This window comes from Mesoplodon mirus, assembly GCF_964341445.2.
Source record: "Mesoplodon mirus genome assembly, chromosome: 2".
Classification (NCBI taxonomy): Eukaryota; Metazoa; Chordata; class Mammalia; order Artiodactyla; family Ziphiidae; genus Mesoplodon; species Mesoplodon mirus.
Window position 1 is genome coordinate 199,647,334 of NC_138977.1, and position 18,752 is coordinate 199,666,085.

General features: G+C 49.9%; 1 protein-coding gene across 1 annotated transcript in view; it reads right to left on the bottom strand.

Annotated features, from left to right (window-relative positions):
* The window catches only part of SLIT1 (slit guidance ligand 1), a gene marked incomplete at its 3' end in the record, with an annotated part of 168,982 nt that overhangs the window by 138,182 nt on the left and 12,048 nt on the right, over positions 1–18,752 (bottom strand). Inside the window, exons 2-4 of the mRNA XM_082611351.1 lie at positions 9,880–9,951; positions 7,538–7,609; positions 1,225–1,296 (exon numbers count right to left, since the gene is read on the bottom strand). Of these exons, the coding sequence (XP_082467477.1) occupies positions 1,225–1,296; positions 7,538–7,609; positions 9,880–9,951 (216 nt within the window). The remainder of the gene's footprint in view (positions 1–1,224; positions 1,297–7,537; positions 7,610–9,879; positions 9,952–18,752) is intronic.

Genomic DNA, 18,752 nt, shown 5'->3' on the forward strand with positions numbered 1-18,752 from the left:
TACCGCAAAAAAAAAAAAAAATGGGCAGAAGACCTAAACAGACATTTCTCCAAAGAAGACATACAGATGGCCAACAGGCACATGAAAAGATGCTCAATATTGCTAATATTAGAGAAATGCAAATCAAAACTACAACGAAGTATCACTTCACACCAGTTAGAACAGCCGTCATTAAAAAGTCTACAAATAGGGGCTTCCCTGGTGGCGCAGTGGTTGAGAGTCCGCCTGCCGATGCAGGGGACACGGGTTCGTGCCCCAGTCCGGGAAGATCCCACATGCCGCAGAGCGGCTGGGCCCATGAGCCATGGCCGCTGAGCCTGCACGTCCAGAGGCTGTGCTCCGCAACGGGAGAGGCCACAACAGTGAGAGGCCCGCGTACGGCAAAAAAAAAAAAGTACTGTATATGGTTGTTCTAGGTACTTACAGAAAGCAAAGCAGAGAAATCATAATTAGAAAGCAGATTTAGGGCTCAAAGTTAAGAAAATGTTTCTAATATGCAGATCTGTCCAACAATGGAATTGGTTGCCCAAGGAGGTGGTGAACTCCCCATCACTAGAAGTAGCCAAGCAAAGATTAAAAGACCATACATACCCTAAGGAGCTGCAGAAGAGAGTCCTCAGGTAATCTCTAAGGTCCTGTCCTACCCAAGATCCCACAAAATGAAATGTACAGGAGAACAATTACAGACATATCTCGTAAATCATGGAGCAGCAGAATTGGCCACTCCCTTTTAAACTTGAAAGAAGTACATTTACAGCAAATACAAGTATGACTTTATGCCACGGTTAATAAGCTCACAGACCTCATTACTCTGAGCTGAAAACAGAAACAGATCCAAGAAGGGCTTATGTGAATGAATATTCCACCCAAGGCAGGTTACCAAAGGCAGCGAGAGATGCATGAGTACGGTCCTCCCCGTAAAGTCTGCCATCATAGCTGACAAGCTTGCCCACCCCAAGGACATTCCCATACCACACTGTCAGGGGCAGCACACAGAATTGGATAGACTGCCAATTCTGTCAAGCGTTTGCCATGAAGAAAGGCCCCGCAAAGCACCTTCCCACAATAAGCCGGCCTTTGATGCCCTGAACGATGCCTGCCAGGTGAGGAGCACATGGGTCACGGTCATGGGAGAGTCCAGGCCCCACTGACCACACACTGCCCCCTCAACTGGGTGAGGGATAAGACCACAGAGAGAGCTTTCTCCCATGAAGCGTCACTCACAGCCTCGACAGAGCCTGGTTATTCTGGAACAGCAGTTCTGGTAATGCGTACAGCTGGTTCCGGTTGAGCCGTCTGAAAAAGAGAAGAGAGGAGGAGTTGGAGCTGGCCGAGCTGTCCGGGAAATCCAAGGGGCTTTTCAGAAAGCACTGGATTCAGAGTCAGAGGGCCCAGGGCTCAAATCCTAACATGTCACTGTGTAACCCCAGAGAATCCCCTTCTCTGAGCCTCCGTTTCTTCATCTATAAAGTGGGAATTCTGCCATCCAACCCTCGGGGAGGACCAGAATAGAACATCTCTGAAAGCCCCTCAACCAAGGACCTGACGTGTGGGGGCAGTCAGTAAACAGAGCCTCCTTCCTTCCGTTACGCCCTCCCATACCCATCATCATCATCAGTTTACATTTGCAAGGTCCCGTGTAATTAATCCGCACTGATTCAAATATTATCTCAGTTTGTGAGCTGGATACCTGACTACCCTTGAAAAGTGAGATACACCCTAATGGGATAGGACTGGCCACGGGGTTCTGATTCTTTATTGCTTTCATCCACATTTGGCTCAGTGGTGACTCAACTTTTTTATTGTCTGCTTTGGGTCTTTTTTCAGAATGAAAATACCTTTATTGATTTTTTTATTTATGAAAATGCATGCTTAATATTTTTAAAAGCCTCAAATAATAGAAGAAAAAGCATTCGGCCACCTGCATTTTCCTCACACAATTTGTAGATGTCTTTCCATGCCAAACAACAGAGGATGACACTTTTAATCATTTTATTTTTAGTATGTCCATCACTTTTTTTTTTTATTGGAGTATAATTGCTTTACAATGTTATGTTAGCTTCTGTGGTACAATGAAGTGAATCAGCTATATGTATACCTGTATCTCCTCCCTCTTGGACCTCACTGCCCCCCATCCCACCCCTCTAGGTCGTCACAGAGCACTGAGCTGAGCTCCCTGTGCTATACCACAGGTTCCCACTAGCTATCTATTTTACACCTGATGGTGTATTTATGTCAAACCTAATCTCCCAATTCATGCCACCCCCCCAGTTCCTCTATTGGGGGACAGACAACTAACTATTCAGTATTATAGACACAGGCAGGAGTGAGAAGTCTGGTTCTGGAATGTGGCCTGAAAAGACAACGCAGAGAGGACTCAGACTTGTCCCAGGAAGGCAGTGAAGTTTAACCAGACTCATCTTGCCACCTTAGGCAACCAATTCTCTGACACTGAAGTGTAGCACTCCAGCCCAACTGGGGTGGGGGGCAGTGACACCTATAAAGTATGGAACCTTGCTAATCACACTGCGTCTACGGACCACCTGCAGGGACATCACCAGGGAGGTGGTAAGAGCTGCACTATCCCAGGCTACCCCAGAGCTGTTGACTCAGGATCTGCATCTCAACCAGGTCCCCAAGTGATCTGGGTGCACGTCAAGGCTGCAGAAGCACTAGTGTAAAATGCAGCCCCTGCCCTCCAGTCTACCGTATACATTTTTTTTAATTTTTATTTATTTTATCTTTGGCTGTGTTGGGTCTTCATTGCTGTGCGTGGGCTTTTCTGTTGTTACGGCGAGTGGGGGCTACTCTTCGTTGCAGTGCGCGGGCTTCTCATTGCAGTGGCTTCTCTTGTTGTGGGGCATGGGCTCTAAGCACGCAGGCTTCAGTAGTTCTGACACATGGGCTCAGTAGTTGTGGCTTGCGGGCTCTAGAGCGTAGGCTCAGTAGTTGTGGTGCACAGGCTTAGCTGCTCTGTGGCATGTGGGATCTTCCTGGACCAGGGCTCGAAACCATGTCCCCTGCACTGGCAGGCAAATTCTTAACCACTGCGCCACCAGGGAAGTCCCCCTGGTCCACTCTTGTGTCACAGAGCCCACCACAGTGTCTAGCACATAGTAGGCGTGCAACACATTTATTTGCCAAATGAATACATGACATTAGCTGAGCTCAGCTAGAGGCACAAGAGAGGTTTGGGTAAAGCTTTGGGGGGTCTAAGAAGATGCCCCCACATACGGGGGCTGTCAGAGGGCTATCTTTTTATTTTTTTAAATAAGCTCATCTTTAGATATGTAACCAATTTTCTTTCTTTTTTAAAAAATATTTTATTTACTTATTTATTTGCTTACTTATTTTGGCTGCGCCAGGTCTTAATTGCAGCATGCGGAATCTTTAGTTGCAGCATTCGGACTCCTTAGCTGTGGCATGCAAACTCTTAGTTGCAGCATGCATGCAGGATCTAGGTCCCCGACCAGGGATCGAACCTAGGCCACCTGCATTGGGAGCGTGGAGTCTTACCCACTGGGCCACCAGGGAAGTCACCATCAGAGGGCTATCTTTGATGAGAAGGTGAGTTTTTGAAAGTAAAACTGGCAAAGTAGATTGGGAGCAGATCCTGTCTGGCCTTGAGGGCCCGGCTAAGGGGTCTGAATTTTTTTTAAAACTTTATTCTATAAATTTATTTATTTATTTATGGCTGCGTTGGGTCTTCATTGCTGTGCACAGGCTTTCTCTAGTTGTGGTGAATGGGGGCTACTCTTTGCTGCAGTGCATGGGCTTCTCATCGCGGTGGCTTCTCTTGCTGTGGAGCACAGGCTCTAGGCACACGGGCTTCAGTAGTTGTGGCACACAGGCTCAGTAGTTGTGGCACACAGGCTTAGTTGCTCCGTGGCATGTGGGATCTTCCTGGACCAGGGCTCGAACCCATGTCCCCTGCATTGGCAGGCGGATTCTTAACCACTGCACCACCAGGGAAGCCCTAACGTATACTTTGAATTTCTCACAACCATCTCCTTTAACAGTTCTAGAGGACGATAAACCAACTGGACAAAAGCTTTCTTTTGCTGGGAAGGAGGAAGACATATAATTCGATGTGGCCAGTAGTAACTGGTCTGTGGTTACCTCCTAGGAGGTCACTTTTCATCTGATAATGTGAGAAAGGTACCATTTTCTAACACGGTACAATTAGGGTTGCAATTTTAGACAAGCTGTAAGAAGTTTACTCTAAAGGGCAGGCTCCTAGGGAAACACATCACTGCCTCGGAAAAAAAGGGACCACCGATGTAATCTTAAAGCAACAGGAGTAGACATCAGATCGCTCCAAGTTCCTTAACCTCGTCTAATAAATTAATCCTGTATTTACACTGCCTGGAAATCATTGGGTTTTGTTTTGTTTTGTTTTCCCCCAAGACCTTCTCATTTTTCTGGCTTTAATTTCTGAAAAACACTTAAGAGGAGAAGGGACTCAATAGCTAGTTTAAAGTAGAAAATCAAAGGAAGGACCCAGCGTGGTGAGGGACCTACAGGAAGCTAAGAATAACGACAATAGTAGTGAGTCTCAACTAGCCTTACCTTACTCTGTGCCAGGCACCAGAATAAATGCGTTATAGGCATTACCTCACCATCAGAGGGAAAGCAGAATGAAAAGGTGGGCTTCTCTCTCTTGAGTACGAAGCATCACGGTCATGCACATACCCTCCCGTCTCCTCCCAGAAACAACCCCAGGGCGACGGTTTGACCACCACCATCTCACCACGTGGCTGGGCTCTCAGTTCTCAGAATACGTTTGTAGACTTCGTTGAGCTGTCTCTTTGATAGCTGAGGGGACTGAGATGCCCAGAGGTGAGTGGCTCACCCAAGTCACCACCGAGTGGGAGAGGGGGGTTCTGAAGCCTGCCTTTCCCCGGCTCCCACCTCGGCAGCCTCCACGTTACACGGTCACCCTCAGCCAGCCCAGGGTGACCGAGCGCCCCGCCCCCAACATCAGACAACCGATGCCTGTGACCCACGAATCCTCATGGCGGGCAGCACCGCACACTTCTGCTTCTGCCCTCCAGTCTGTAACTGCGCACAAGAACCAATCATGTCTGTTCCCAAGCTGTTTATGCCAGAGGTACTTATAATTATATAATTGAACTGACGATTACCTAAATGAACGAAATATCAGTACTAGCGTGAAAAGAGAGAGTCATCTCTACAAAAACTGGTTGAATGCCTTGGTAAGAGTCATTAAAAGGAAAGCTGTTAATTAAAGAGTTGTTGAATTAAGTAAAAGACTGGGCGGCAGGGGGCGAGCAGAGGAGTCATAAAAGAAATTCAGAATTCTCCTGCCAGATTGCTTCCAGGGGCCTTCTAAGAATCTCATTCCACCTTAAAGAAACCAAAACCAAAAATCGTAAGCAGGGTATATGTGTGTGGTTTAGGCGAGGAAAATAATACAGAACTCCAATCAGCATCTCACACTAAAAAGTAAGACCTTGGCAAAAAAAAAAAAAAAAAAAAAAAACGGGGGTGGGGCGGGGAGGGTCAATAAATGCACATTATATGTTTTAACATAAAATGAAATGTTTAGAGTATGTATGGGTTTTATGACTCCCCACTTTATCCAACTTTTATGATTAACTGATCCACCATTGGTCTCTGACAAGTCAGAGGAGAGGGCCATCCACGGCCAGCACTGGACGTCCCCAGGGACAGAGCAATCACACACCCCAGTAACTGTCCACCACACAGTTGCTGGTGACCCACCCCGGAAGAAAGGAACTGGAAAAGGACAGAAGGGACAAAGCCTGCAGTGGCACGTTATGACTCAAAAGGAAGGACCATGCCCAGCCTTGGGTGGCAGCAGATGTGACATGGGCCACCAGTCATGTCCAGACTCCCTCCCACCTTTTCTCCTTCCCCAGGGCATGGCGGCCCCGGAGCTGGAGTCGGAATGGGTTAGGACCAAATCAGCCCCTCATAACCAGGTCGTGAACACGTATTTTGTTCTGAGCCTTTTAAAGAAAATTAACACAGGATGAATTATCTGTTCTAGCTTTGGGCTCCTTAGGGCTCCATTTTAGGCCTGGATGAGGAAAAGTTCAACTTGGTTTTTCTCCAGGCAGCAGGAAGGCAACGAGACAACCATATTCTTTCCATTTATTTAATACCTTATTTTCTTTGAAGTAAAAGAGAAAAGTAAGGTATTAGGTTACAGCCATTAAGAGCTCAGGCTCTGGAGGCAAAATGATCCGGGTTCTAATCCCTGTTTCTGCACTTAACCATTTAATAATTCTCTCATAAGGCAAGTGCCTTAACTTCTGTGCACCTCGGCTTCTCATCTGTAAGACACCACCGACCACAGTGTTGTTTTAAGGATTAAATGAGATATTGGAGGACAAAGCACTTATCTTGGTGCCTGGCATAGAGTAAGGCAATCAATAATAGCTATAATTATATCATAAACTCACTGGGAAAAAATCCACAAAAAAAGAAAAGCACAAAGAATAAAGTTAACTGTTATCCCACCACTCCAGGTGATGAGAGTTAATAGTCTCCATTATTTTCTTCCTCCTGTATTCTGTACATATACAAGTTGATTTTATTTACACAAATGTAAATGTGTAAATAAAATCCTGCCTTTCATTTATTAAAATCCTGCCTAGTATAAATGTACTTCCTGCCTTTTCCACTTAATGTGATATTGTAGACACATTCCTATGGCCTTAATAGTTCTTCAGAAATGTGATTTTATATCTTATATCTCCACCAGAAAGGGTGTTTCCAATTTTTTTGTTGTGTTTAAATAATGTGCAATGAAGATCCTGATATATAAATTTTTAGCCATGTCTCTGATTATTTCCTTAAAATCAAATGGACTTTCTGGTTCAAAAGGCAGGAACTTTAGAACTCTTGACACCTACAGCCAAACCAAAGCAGAAAAATGAGGCCGGTGACCACCATGAATGTGAGTGGCCATCACCCACCTCACCCATACTACATTCTTTTTTTTTTTTTTTTCATTATTACCAATCTGAAATCTGGCAAAAACTGATCAAGACCTATTTTCAAACTCAAAAGCCCCCTAAGGAACAAATGATGCAAATCAGAAAACAACACCTTCAGTTCTGTGTTGTGGCCTCAAGCACCCAAGACACTGCTCCTAAGGGCTTCCCTGCAGTTGGTCCCCCGGGCACACTAGTGCTTCCTTTAAAGCCACACAAATCAATAACAGTGGTTATGCCTGGAGTATAAGATTATAGGAATAAATTTCACTTCCTCTGCACTGTGTGGATTTTTTGCCATGATGCGTTCTCAGGGAAAAACAACAACGATAGCTGTGTTTAGAATATGCAGTGAGGACTTTGCCGTCATCTCACGATGACGCTGCGACCCCTTCCACGGCTACAGCTGCCCCTGGCCCCATTAGCAGGCGGGAGGCAGGCTGGGCGTGCAGTCCTGTCCCTGAGCACCCCCTCCTGCCACCAGGCTCAGCCTCTCGAGTCCACTCGGCGCCAGTCCCCACCGCCCTCCTGAGCCTGTGCCCACAGATACTCACAGCCGCTCCAGTTCCTTCATGTCGTCGAAAGCCCCACGTTCCACCACTCCAATCTGGTTCTCCATCAGCTGCCTGGGGAAGAAAAGAGACAAGAACAGCTCTGGGACGGTGGACAAGGACTCCTAGAGACAGCTGGCCCAAGGGAGTGAAACAGGAGCAATGCCCGAGACGCACACAGATCCGAACCCTGGCCTGAGCCAACAAAACTTCCTCACAGCTTTGCAAATTCCCGACACAGGCTCTTCAACACATCCAGCTTCAGCAGCAAGATGTGCTTCCGGCCCTACCCCATGCTGACCCTCTGAAGCTGCCTGCATGGCAGAAGGCCACGGGCCACCAGAGCACCAGGCCATCGCTCCAAAGGCATGCTCGGGGAAGCCCACACCCCGAGCAGCGGGGGTGGCAGCGGGGGCTGGCTCTGTGCTGCTGGCGCACGTGCCCTTCTCTGGCCCAGAGGGCACGTGTCTGCGGGTGCAGAGCAGGGGAGATCGGCCAGTAGCGGGGGGAGAGGAGCAGGAACCAACGGGGCCCGGCCCACACGTGCGGCAAACACACTCTGCGGTTGGCAGACAACACCCCCGCTGCCTGCTCCCCCGCTCCGCCTGGCCACATCTGCTGCCAACTGAACCACCTGGCTCTGGGGGACTCTGCCCCTCCTTACCACCAACGCGCCCTGAAACCCAGAACATCCAGCTGGCAGGGCGGCACTCTTCACCGGCAGATCACTTGCTGCGTGGTAAATTTTGAGCTCATCAAGTATGTCTTTCTCCCGTGTTTTCCCCTCCCTACTCTCAAGCAGGTGGCTTATGTGCTCCTGCAAGGGCCTCAATTGAAGTTTGGGGCTGGGCAGGGGGCAGAAGCTGCCACCAGACACTTCTCTTCCTCTGCTTTGTTTCCAAAAACGCTGTGCTGTTGAGGAGCTTATGCCGGGTGGCGTGCAGGGAGGTGGGGGGAGGGGTAACACCAGGCAGGAGGGAGGGCTTCCCCAGACTCAGAAGAGATTCCTCAGCCTGGGAAGTGTTCCGAAGTCAGTGGTTCTGGAGATGCAGAGACCCCTTCCCCAGTGACTGACAGCTACAATCCCAGAGAGGATCGACCACAGGGTCACCACCTCCTCCAAAGACCTTCCGAGCTGCAAAGTCCATAGTTCTGAAAGAACTGAGGCCCCAGGACCCCTGCATTACCCTGGGAATAAGGAATGAGGGACCCTATGACTGTCTGCTAGTGAATTTCCTGCCAGCCAGGTGGGATGTGGGCTCAAAGTCGAAACTGACGCAGAGAAAATTTAAAATGCCCTTCTTCCCTGCACACCTGAGTTTGTGGGAGGAGATAACCTCACATCAGAATGCACGCAGGTAGGGGTGTCTCTGCACCCCAAGATCAACAGAGCAGGAGCGGGTGAAGGGACCCACCCCTTCCCCTTGCTCCTCACCCCTGCCCAGCCTGACAAGGCAGGTGCCATGGATGACTCCTTCGCTGGCCGGTGGCCACCCCGACAACGTCATGCCTGCCACCTCCAATGTTGGCCACTATCAGGCACCTGAGGGGAGTCACCTCTGTCCTCAACGGCTCCCAGTCACTTCCTCCTCAAGTCAGGGGGTCTGTGGCCTTGCTGGGAAGTCTTTCTGGGGCACAAGTTCAAAAGAGCTGCGGAGACTGTTATAGACTGAATTGGGTCGTCCCCCCCGCCCCAAAATTCATACACTGAAGTTCTTACCCCCAATGTGACTGTGTTTGGAGATAAGGTACATAATTAAGGCTAAATGAGGTCGTAAGGATGGGGCCCTAATCTGATAGGATTGGTGTCCTTGTAAGAAGAAGAGACACCAGAGATCTCTCTGTGTGCACACACAGAGGAAAGGCCACATGAGGACACAGCGAGAAGGTGGCCCGGAACAGAGGCCTCCCACAAACCAACCCTGATGGCACCTCAATCTTAGACTTCTAGCCTCCAGAACTGTGAGAAAATTAATTTCTGTTGTTTAAGCCACCCAGTCTCTGGTCTTTTGCTACAGCAGCCTGAGCAGACCTGGTCTTCCTTCACCCCAGGAGCCAGCCAATGGACAAGGCAGCCCCATCTTCCCAGGTCCTGCCAGGCAGTGACTACTGGTGCCCACTCCACACCCAATTTTCTCAGCCATATGGGAGACAGTGGCCACTCTGGGTCAGGACTTGGCACACCTCCACCCACCTGCTCACGGCACCCGAAGACTGACCGCGCAGGGGAGGGGCCCAGCTGGCCTACAACCCTACGACCCACAGCCAGGGCTCTGCCGTGAGACCACCGCTGAGGGGAGGGGGCAGGAGAAAGGTTACAAGCGGCAGCAGCATGCCATACTCACAGCACCCGCAGCTGCTTGAGTCCCGCAAAGTCATTCTTGTGGATCCGAGTGATTTTGTTGCCGTTGAGTTCCCTGGGGGAGGAAAGGAGAGAAGGAGATGGTGAGCTGCCTGGGGTGCCCCCAGGCCAGGGCTCCGCTCCGAGCTCCCTCTCCACGTGGCTTAAGTCAACCATCTCACCAACGGGGCTGGGCACTTCCCAGCCAAGCCCCGGGACCCCCAAGTCTGTGTCGTCCTAACAAGCCGGGACCTCTTTGCAGCAGATGTTCAACCAACAGGAACGCACAGGGCACGGACTCACTGCTGGGAGTGCTGTGGAACCCCAAAACGTAGCTTTTGCCCTGAAAGAGCTCAGTCTCGTTGGAGAGACAAGACATTCACACAGGAAAGAATTTAGAAACTAGCCAATTAGAGAGGCTCTTCAGGTAGAATCCTTGCTGAGCCTCAGTTTCCTCATCTATAAAATGGGGATAATAACTGTCTACCTCACAGGAGTAACACGAGGCATAAACAAGCAAAGAGCATGGCCTGCACTTAGAAAGGGGTCCCTTGGGGATACCGATGCCATCATCTGGTGGCACTGGTTCCCATAAGCTGTCCAGATTCCAAGCAGGAGAGAGCAGGGAGGGCCATGCCATTTAAGGGGACTGAGGAAGTGGGACTCAAGCTGAGGTCCAAAAGACAAGGCAGATCCGTAGCAAGAGGGATGGAACGGACACTCTGGGGAAGGAGAAAAGCCGGAGTATCTGGAGGGCTGGGAGCCGTGGGAAGCAGGGTTGGGGGAAGGTGGGTCCAAGCCAGAGGGCCTCAGAAAGGAACCAGAGGAAAGACAGGGAGCCAGTGAGGCCTCCGGGCAGGAGCTGCTATGAGGCCAGTCCTGCAGCAGGGACAGGAAGGCAGGGCCCAGGAAGGGAGGCCGAGCCCCACAGTGCCTCGTCCCCTCACACCACCAGGGCCTCCAGTCCTTGCTCCCTCCCAAGACCACGTGCTCCTCCCTCAGCCCTTCCAGTCATGCCCTGGGCACCTTGGACACGGACCCCACCTCCCGCCCCCTCCCACCCAGCCTCTGCTGGCCACTCCTCTTCACAGGAAGCTGGCCCAGCCTTGGAAAGGCAGGCCACTCCAGGGGTCAGGCACTCCACTCCCCAGAAAGTTCTTCCACTGAGCCACACACAGCGGAATCTCACTCAGGCCCAGCTCCAAACCCAGCTGTCACCTCCACATCTAACCTGGCTTCCTGTGCAGCCCCGTGTCCACAGCCACCCTGCCCCCTCCTCTTCCTCACCATCATCGCAGTCCCCCGTACGCTTAGCAATAACTTAACTGTGCTCGCGCGCACACATCCACACACACAGATACGCACACGCTCTACCTGCAGCCCAGTCTCCTCATTTACCAACTTTGGTCAAAGATTCCAGGTGTTTCCGCCATCCCAACCCAAGTCCAAGCTACTTTGAAAAACAGCAAGTTCCCTTTCCTAACAGTGTTTCAGAAGTGTGATGTTCTAGAGCTGCTTCCACTAAGAACAAAATGTTATTGATTGCCACACACTCTGGGAACTGGGCTTTGCATACATCGTTCAAGATGCTGGAAGGTAGTTATCGCGCCCATCTTACAGATGAGGAGAAAGTGTCTCAAAGAGGTCTTCCCGAGGTCACCACCTGGTAAAGCACAGAGCAGGGATCTGGACCCATAGCCGTCTGATCCTAGGGCCCAGGCTTCTTCCACCAGGACAGGCTCTCTCCCCAAGTTGACAAGCTGATAATTTATCCAACTCATCACTGTCTCTGTCCTTCCCCTGGGCCTGGCTCCTGATCCTTTGGAGCAGCTGGAAAAACTCATTCCCCGTTCCTCAGCTCTTTTCTAACAGGATCTCTCTGAGGGGTCTGAGGCCTCTCCAAGGTAACAGGGCCATGGGTGAGAGCACCAGACTGAGCCCCTTCCTGCCCTAAATGCTGGGAGGATGCCTTCTCCACGTAAGATGGGCTCTTTTCAACGTAAAGGCCTTTTTTGTTGAACGAAATATTCTTCCCCGAAACGGCCACCTCTGAGCCTCTCTTTGCTGCTCCCCCTGCCACACGACCTCACTTCAAACAAGAATATCATCTCAAAGCCCTGAAAACTCACTTCAAACAAGGAGAATGTCATCTCAAAGCCCTGAAGACTGGTTCCCTCCACAAGCAGGCGGTTCCCTCTGGGCTATCCTGCTCAAACTTTCACCCCTGAACCCAAAACCACAAGGAATTTGGGGTGTTTTTAAAAAAGATTTATTATTTATTTATTTGTTTATTTTATTCATTTTTGGCTGTGTCAGGTCTTAGTTGCGCCGGATCTTCGTTGAGGCAGGCGGGATCTTTCGTTGCACTGCACAAGCTTCTCTCGAGTTGTGGCGTGCGGGTTTTCTCTTCTCTAGTTGTGGCCCACAGGTTGCAGAGCGCATGGGCTCTGTAGTTTGCAGCACGTGGCTCTCTCGTTGAGGTGCGCGAGCTCAGTAGGGGTGGCACGCCAGCTTAGCTGCCCCGCGGCATGTGGGATACTAGTTCCCCAACCGGAGATTGAACCCGCGTCCCCTGCACTGGAAGGCAGATTCTTTACCACTGGACCACCAGGGAAGTCCCGGTTTTATGTTTTTGATTATAATGTATGTCAGCATTGATTATAAAAGCAAAAATACTAAGCTTCAATGCACGTCGACAGAGCCATGCTTAGTTAAATTTCAGTACATCTGTGAAACTGAATGCCATACAGCCATTTAAAACAGTACAGATCCCTTTGTATTGACAAGGGAAGATGTCCCTGATACAGCCCCTGGGAAAAGGGTTTCAAGACAGCTTGTATGCCCCTAGCTCACTTATGTTAAAACTCACAGGCATATCAGTAGAGGTATATGCATAGAACGAGTTTGCTGGGAGCTGTTCGCTGCATGTGAATGCCTGTAACCACTGAGTGGTAGGACTTAAGGGGACTTCAGCTTCTTTTTCATACTTTTCTGCATTGTTTGAAATTTTTTAAGAGACATCTATATTTTTAAAGTCAATAAAATAGGCAAGTTATTATGCTGAAAAATACGAGTCATATATGTACATTATTGAATTTTTTCAATTACCTTAAGAATAAAGAAAAATCACACATTAGCTCATCACCCAGAAAGAACCCCTTGTTAATATTCTGGAATATCTTCTCTCAAGCCTGTTACCTTTGGATATAAGTTTTATCGAGTGGAGATAATATGACAAATATTTACTGAAGACTTGCTATTTGCAGAGCACTTTGCAAGGTTCTGAAGATACAAGAGTGAATGAGACATAAATGGTGTGCACGCCTTCTGCAATGTCATTCCCTGCTCGTTCTCCATTTACGATTTTAATTGGCATAAAGGATCCCTTCCATTGGATATATCAAGTTACTGGGCATGCCCTGATTCTCTGTCACTGGAACATCTGAGCTGTTTTGGTATTGTTCGATTATAAATAATACCGCATAAAGCTCGGTGGGCGTTTGGGAGGAATACGTTCCGAGAAACAGAATTACTCAGTCAAAGGTCATGAGAAATCTTGCATTTTACAATCATTCACTCACTCCTTCTCATGGCAACCATGGTTCATCAGGCAATTGACTACAATAATTATTCAATTCACAGACGGCAAAACTGAGGCAAAGACAGACGTCAAGACTTGTCTGAACAAGGCAGGGCCCAAATGGAACTCAGGAATCCCTGAGGATGGAATTCCCATAGGTGGGCAGGGTTGGGTGGGGAGTTCGCAGGGACTTCTGATGATACGCGCCATCTACCTGCCTCTCTTCTCACCTTTGGCACCAGGCTCCACTGGGCAGACGCTGGAGCGCATTCCTTAGCCATCAGTGGATTCCAACCCCTCCCCCTCACTTCCTGTACCCCACTCCACCTCCACTCAAGAAAAGACCTGGGACAGGCAGGCACAGGAGGACAATGGTATACAGACAGCAGAGCAAACACAGCCCCTCTCTCAGGAGGCCCTGCTGGTGGCTTCCAGGAATGTCGATGGAAGCCCAAGCCCCCCCAGCCCCCAGCCTCCCCCATCAGCTTTGGTCTCTAACCCGGAGCTAAGCTAAGCGCCTCCTCTCAGGGGACAGCCCTCGAGAAGGCAGCCTGTGAGGCAGAGGCAGCTCTCATCGGGTTCGCAGGTCCGGGGCGGCAGCTTAAGGAGTCATTAGCGCCACTTAGGCTGAGAGAATGGCCTCCACGGTCCCCTCCCTCTCCCCTCAGCCGGGCAGCCCACCAGGATCGAGTTTCCAACCTCGAGGTGGCCCGGCCACCTCCCCTCAAACCCTCAGCACAGGCTGCTGGATTGAGGCGAGGAGGTCATTTTTCTCCGGTGCCTGATTCCTCCAACAGGTGGTCCTTGAGTGTCGCCATGGAGACCCCTCCCCAGCAAGCCGCCTGGGAAAACCAGAGAAGCTGCTGTGACCTTCAGACCTGTGCAGCCAGAGCAGGCAAGTGGGGTGGGCCCTCTGGGGCAATTCCCGGCCTCGCTTCTCAGGAAGAAGCCAGGATCCAGAGCTACCCTGGGGTCCCTGAGGTTCTTGCCACCAGGGCCCACATCCACCACTTCTCTTTATTGGGCGCCTCTGTGTGCAGGCTCTGAGCCCAACTCCAGGCATGCTTCATCTCATCTCACCTGCACAGTAGCCTACGAGATGAGTCAAGTTCTCTCCATCTTGCTGATGAGGAAACTGAGGCAGAGATTGGTGAAGCCATTTGCCCAGTGCCACCCAGCTCATAAGTGGTGGGGCCAGGGCCAAATCCCACCCAGGCCAACGTGAATCCAGGTTCTTTCCCCTTCATCACGATGCCTCGTGTTGCTGGATTCTGTCGAGCCCACCCCTCACCCTGAGCAATCACGCCTTGGAAAGAGCCGAGGAGCAACTTAGACAGACATCCTGGGGCCCTATAAGACCGTGTGCTCTGCCCATACAACAATATCAGGGCAGCTCCCCAGCCAGCCGAGCTTGGGCTTTAGAGCCAGACTATCCGGCTTCCAATTCCTACTCTACGATCACTAGCTGTGTGACCCTGGGCACAACGTTTAACTTCTCTGCGCCGCAGTTTCCCCATTTGTAAAATGAAGATAATGATCACACCCACCTCTTAGAGATGTGGTGAGGTTTAAGTGGCTTAACCATTTCTAAAGCACCAGGAGCAGTGCCTGGCATACATAAACGCTCTCTGTATCAATATTACCTGCTGCAATTATTTTTACTACTACTGATGTTCTTCTTTTGTTTCCCTCAAGGACCATAGCACCACTAGAGGGGTGGTGTCCCAGGCTCAGCTCAGGCTGCTGCTGGGCTGGCTTTGCCACGCTGAGCAGGGAGGAGCTGGCTGCTCCTGCCCTGCAGGCCCCAGGATGCTGAGGCCCAGGGAAGATGCCCTGAGATGATTCTCTCTCTTCCAAAAGTGATGACTCTGCATCCATCCTTCTCCCCAGGAGGAAATACACTCCAGTGGCAAATGGCCCTGACTCCCATCCGTTCCTGTGTGGTCCTAACCTGAAAGAAAAAACCTCGGTGGTGAAAGATTCGGGAGAAAATCCTCTGAAGCAAAATTACTGAGGAAAAAACAAAAACACATCAGGGTTTCTCGAATCCTCTCAGGAAACAAGAATCTGATCCCCAGCATCTGGGTGTTTGTGATAAACCGAAAGAAACCACTGGATTTCCTAAAGCTGTAGGAATAAACACCCTGGGCCCCTCTTGGGGTGCTCCGGGGGCTCCACGCACTTCACAAGCATTTCTCACGGTTGGGTGGGAGGGCAGCCGCTCCTGGTGCTGGTTCCTCCCCAAGGGCCCAAACCTGCAATGATGATGGGGAGGCTCAGCTCCCCTCTAAATTTCCTTCCTGCCAGGTCTCCAAAAAATAAACACGCACACTCTGACTGTGAATGAGACTGGCCTCTGGGCTGGGGAACTGTATTCCTCAGCGCTGTCCTTTGAAATCTTACCCTGGCCAAATCCACAGCACTCAGTGTCTGCAAAGTTAGACAGGAGAACCAAGGGAATGAAGAATGTCCCTAGCCAGCTGCCGCCCGACAGAGGTAGAGGGGCCCACACCCCAACCTGCAGGTGGACCGGCTGCATGGAACGTCCAGAGCCACCTAACCGGGCTCCCCACCTTGCCTCTGGCTCCCCTCCAATCTGTTCTCCAGGCCACAGCCAGAGTGATCTTTTCAAGATGCAAATCTGATCATGTCACTCCCCACTTAAGCCCTTCAATGAATCCCCATCACTCTTGGAATCAAGACAAACTCCCCTTAACACCGCACAAACCCCAGGTGGCCTGCCCCACTCTCCCTGTTCTGATTTGCTCCCTCTGGTGGCAGGGCCTTTGAACTTGCCATCCCCTCTGCCTCCACTGCTCCCTCCCTCCACTTTGCCTAAGTCACTCCAACTGTTCCTTCCAATTGGTCCAACCTCCCTAGCACAGGCCCACAGGGCACTCTAACCCTCTCCTCTGCAGCACAAATCAGGGGCAATTTTATATGGATTTGGGACCTTCCTTGACTGATATCTCTACCCCTCCCCATGTATAAGCCCCTCGAGGACACGGGCTGTGCCAGTTTTTTTTCATTATTGTATCTCCAGGGTCTAACGTAGTACATGGCACCTGTTACCTGATAGATGTTTTAGTAAGTATTTCTTAAAGGCAAGAATAAATTTGCATATTGAAACTGACATATTCTAAATAGCACTGGGTTGGGTGGGTTTTCCATGTTTCCTTGCTCCCTGACTCAAAAAAAAAAAAAAAACCACAGTAATTAAGAAATGCTCTCCCCAAATGGACATCGGCCAAGGAAAGCTTCACACAGAGAGGACGCTGCTGTTTTACCAACAACCATTCCATAGCCCACAGGTTAAAAGACTGATTTTTCCTCAGTTCCCTTGTTAGGAAAATACCAGCCCCCAGGGCTTCAGCCACCCTGCTCCTTCACTTTCAACAACCAGCTCTTCTGCCGCAGGGCCTTTGCCAGTGCTGGCTGGGCTCTGATCCAGAGCCCACAGGGTAACCCACAGCTGGCTTACTCCTAACATCCTTCAGGCCTCAATTTAAATGTCCCCTCCTCTAAACCACCCTCCCCACAGGTGTTCACTCAGCTCCTCCTCCAGAGCTGGCATTTCGATTTGTGTGTTTAATATGAGGTCCTTTGGGGGCTTCCCTGGTGGCACAGTGGTTAAGAATCCGCCTGCCAATGCAGGGCACACGGGTTCGAGCCCTGGTCCAGGAAGATCCCACATGTCCTAGAGCAACTAAGCCCATGCTCTGCAAAATGGGAAGTCCGTGCACCACAACAAAGAGTAGCCCCCGCTCACCACAACTAGAGGAAGCCCATGGGCAGCAACGAAGACCCAACATAGCCAAAAATAAATAAATAAATAAATAAATTTTTAAAAAATTACAAAATAAAAACATATATATGACTGGCCTTAAAGGCCAGTCTCCCCTGCCAGGCTGTGAGAGGCAGAGCCACATCTGTGAGCCAGCACCTGTGAGGGTGCCTGGCACACCGTAGTTGCTCAGTAAATATAAGCTGAACTATCCTGCCCACGGAGCCCGGCTGCCGCCAGCACATCGCAGCCGAGGCTGGCGCATGCTCCCATCAGCCCCAAGCCTTCCTCGAGCCTCAGTGGGTCATGATCCAGAGGCTCCTCCACCCCCTCAGCAGAGCCCACAGGCCTGGCACCAACCCCAGGGCTGGGGTCACCCTCCACCGTGTGATGAATCAAGAAGCCCCAGGGATGAGTAGACAGGGGCCTCACACCACAGCAGATTTCCTACGGATCCTGCTCTGTCCAGGCTCCTGGGCTCCCATCTTGTTTCCTTGGCTTGACTAGTAATATCTATACTATCACAGCCAAGCCAGCTCACTTAAGCCTCATAATACCACCTGGTTCAAAGATTTGTTATCAGTCTTGATTTACAAATGAGGAAACTGAGGCATAAAGAATTTAAGTAACCAGCTCAAGTTCAGTCAGCTGGTAAGTAGGTTGAAAAGGCAAGACTTGAACCCTAGCACGTCTGACTCCAGGGCCCAGGTCTTTTTTTTTTTTTTTTTTTTACTTTTTAATTGCTATAAAATACACATAACAAAATTTACCATTTTAACCATTTTTAAGTGCACAGCTCAGTAGTGTTAAGTACATTCACACTGTTGTATGACAGATCTCCAGAACTTTTTCATCCTGCAAAACTGAAACTCTGTACCTGTTCAACAGTAACTTCCCATTCCTCCCTCCCACAGCCCCTGGTAACCACCATTCTACTTTCTGTCTCTACGAATTTGACTATTCTGGGTACCTCAGATAAGGGGACTGGCTTATTTCACAATGTCCTCAAGGTTCATCCATGGTATAGCATGTGTCAGAATTTCCTTCCTTTTTAAGGCTGAATAATATTCCATTGCACGTCTACAGGTTTTGTTTATCCATTCATCCATCAATGGACACTTGGGTTGCCTCCACCCTTTAGCTATTGTGAATAATCCAGCTATGAACATGAGGGTACAAATATCTTTGAGACACTGCTTTCAATTCTTTTGGGTATATACCCAGAAGTGAACTTGCTGGATCATATGGTAATTCTATGTTTAAGTTTCCGAGGAACCTTCATACTGTTTTCCACAGCAGTCGCACCATTTTACATTCCCAGAAACAACACACAATGGTTCCAATTTCTCCACATCCTCGCCACCACTTGTCATTTCCCAGTTTTTTTATAGTAGCCATCCTAATGCGTGGGAGGTGATCAGAGCCCAGCTCTTAACCCCAACTCCATGGTGCATTCTGTTCTGAGGCACGAACTGCACCTCCGTTCCTTCACCACTGAGGCCTGGCCTTGCTC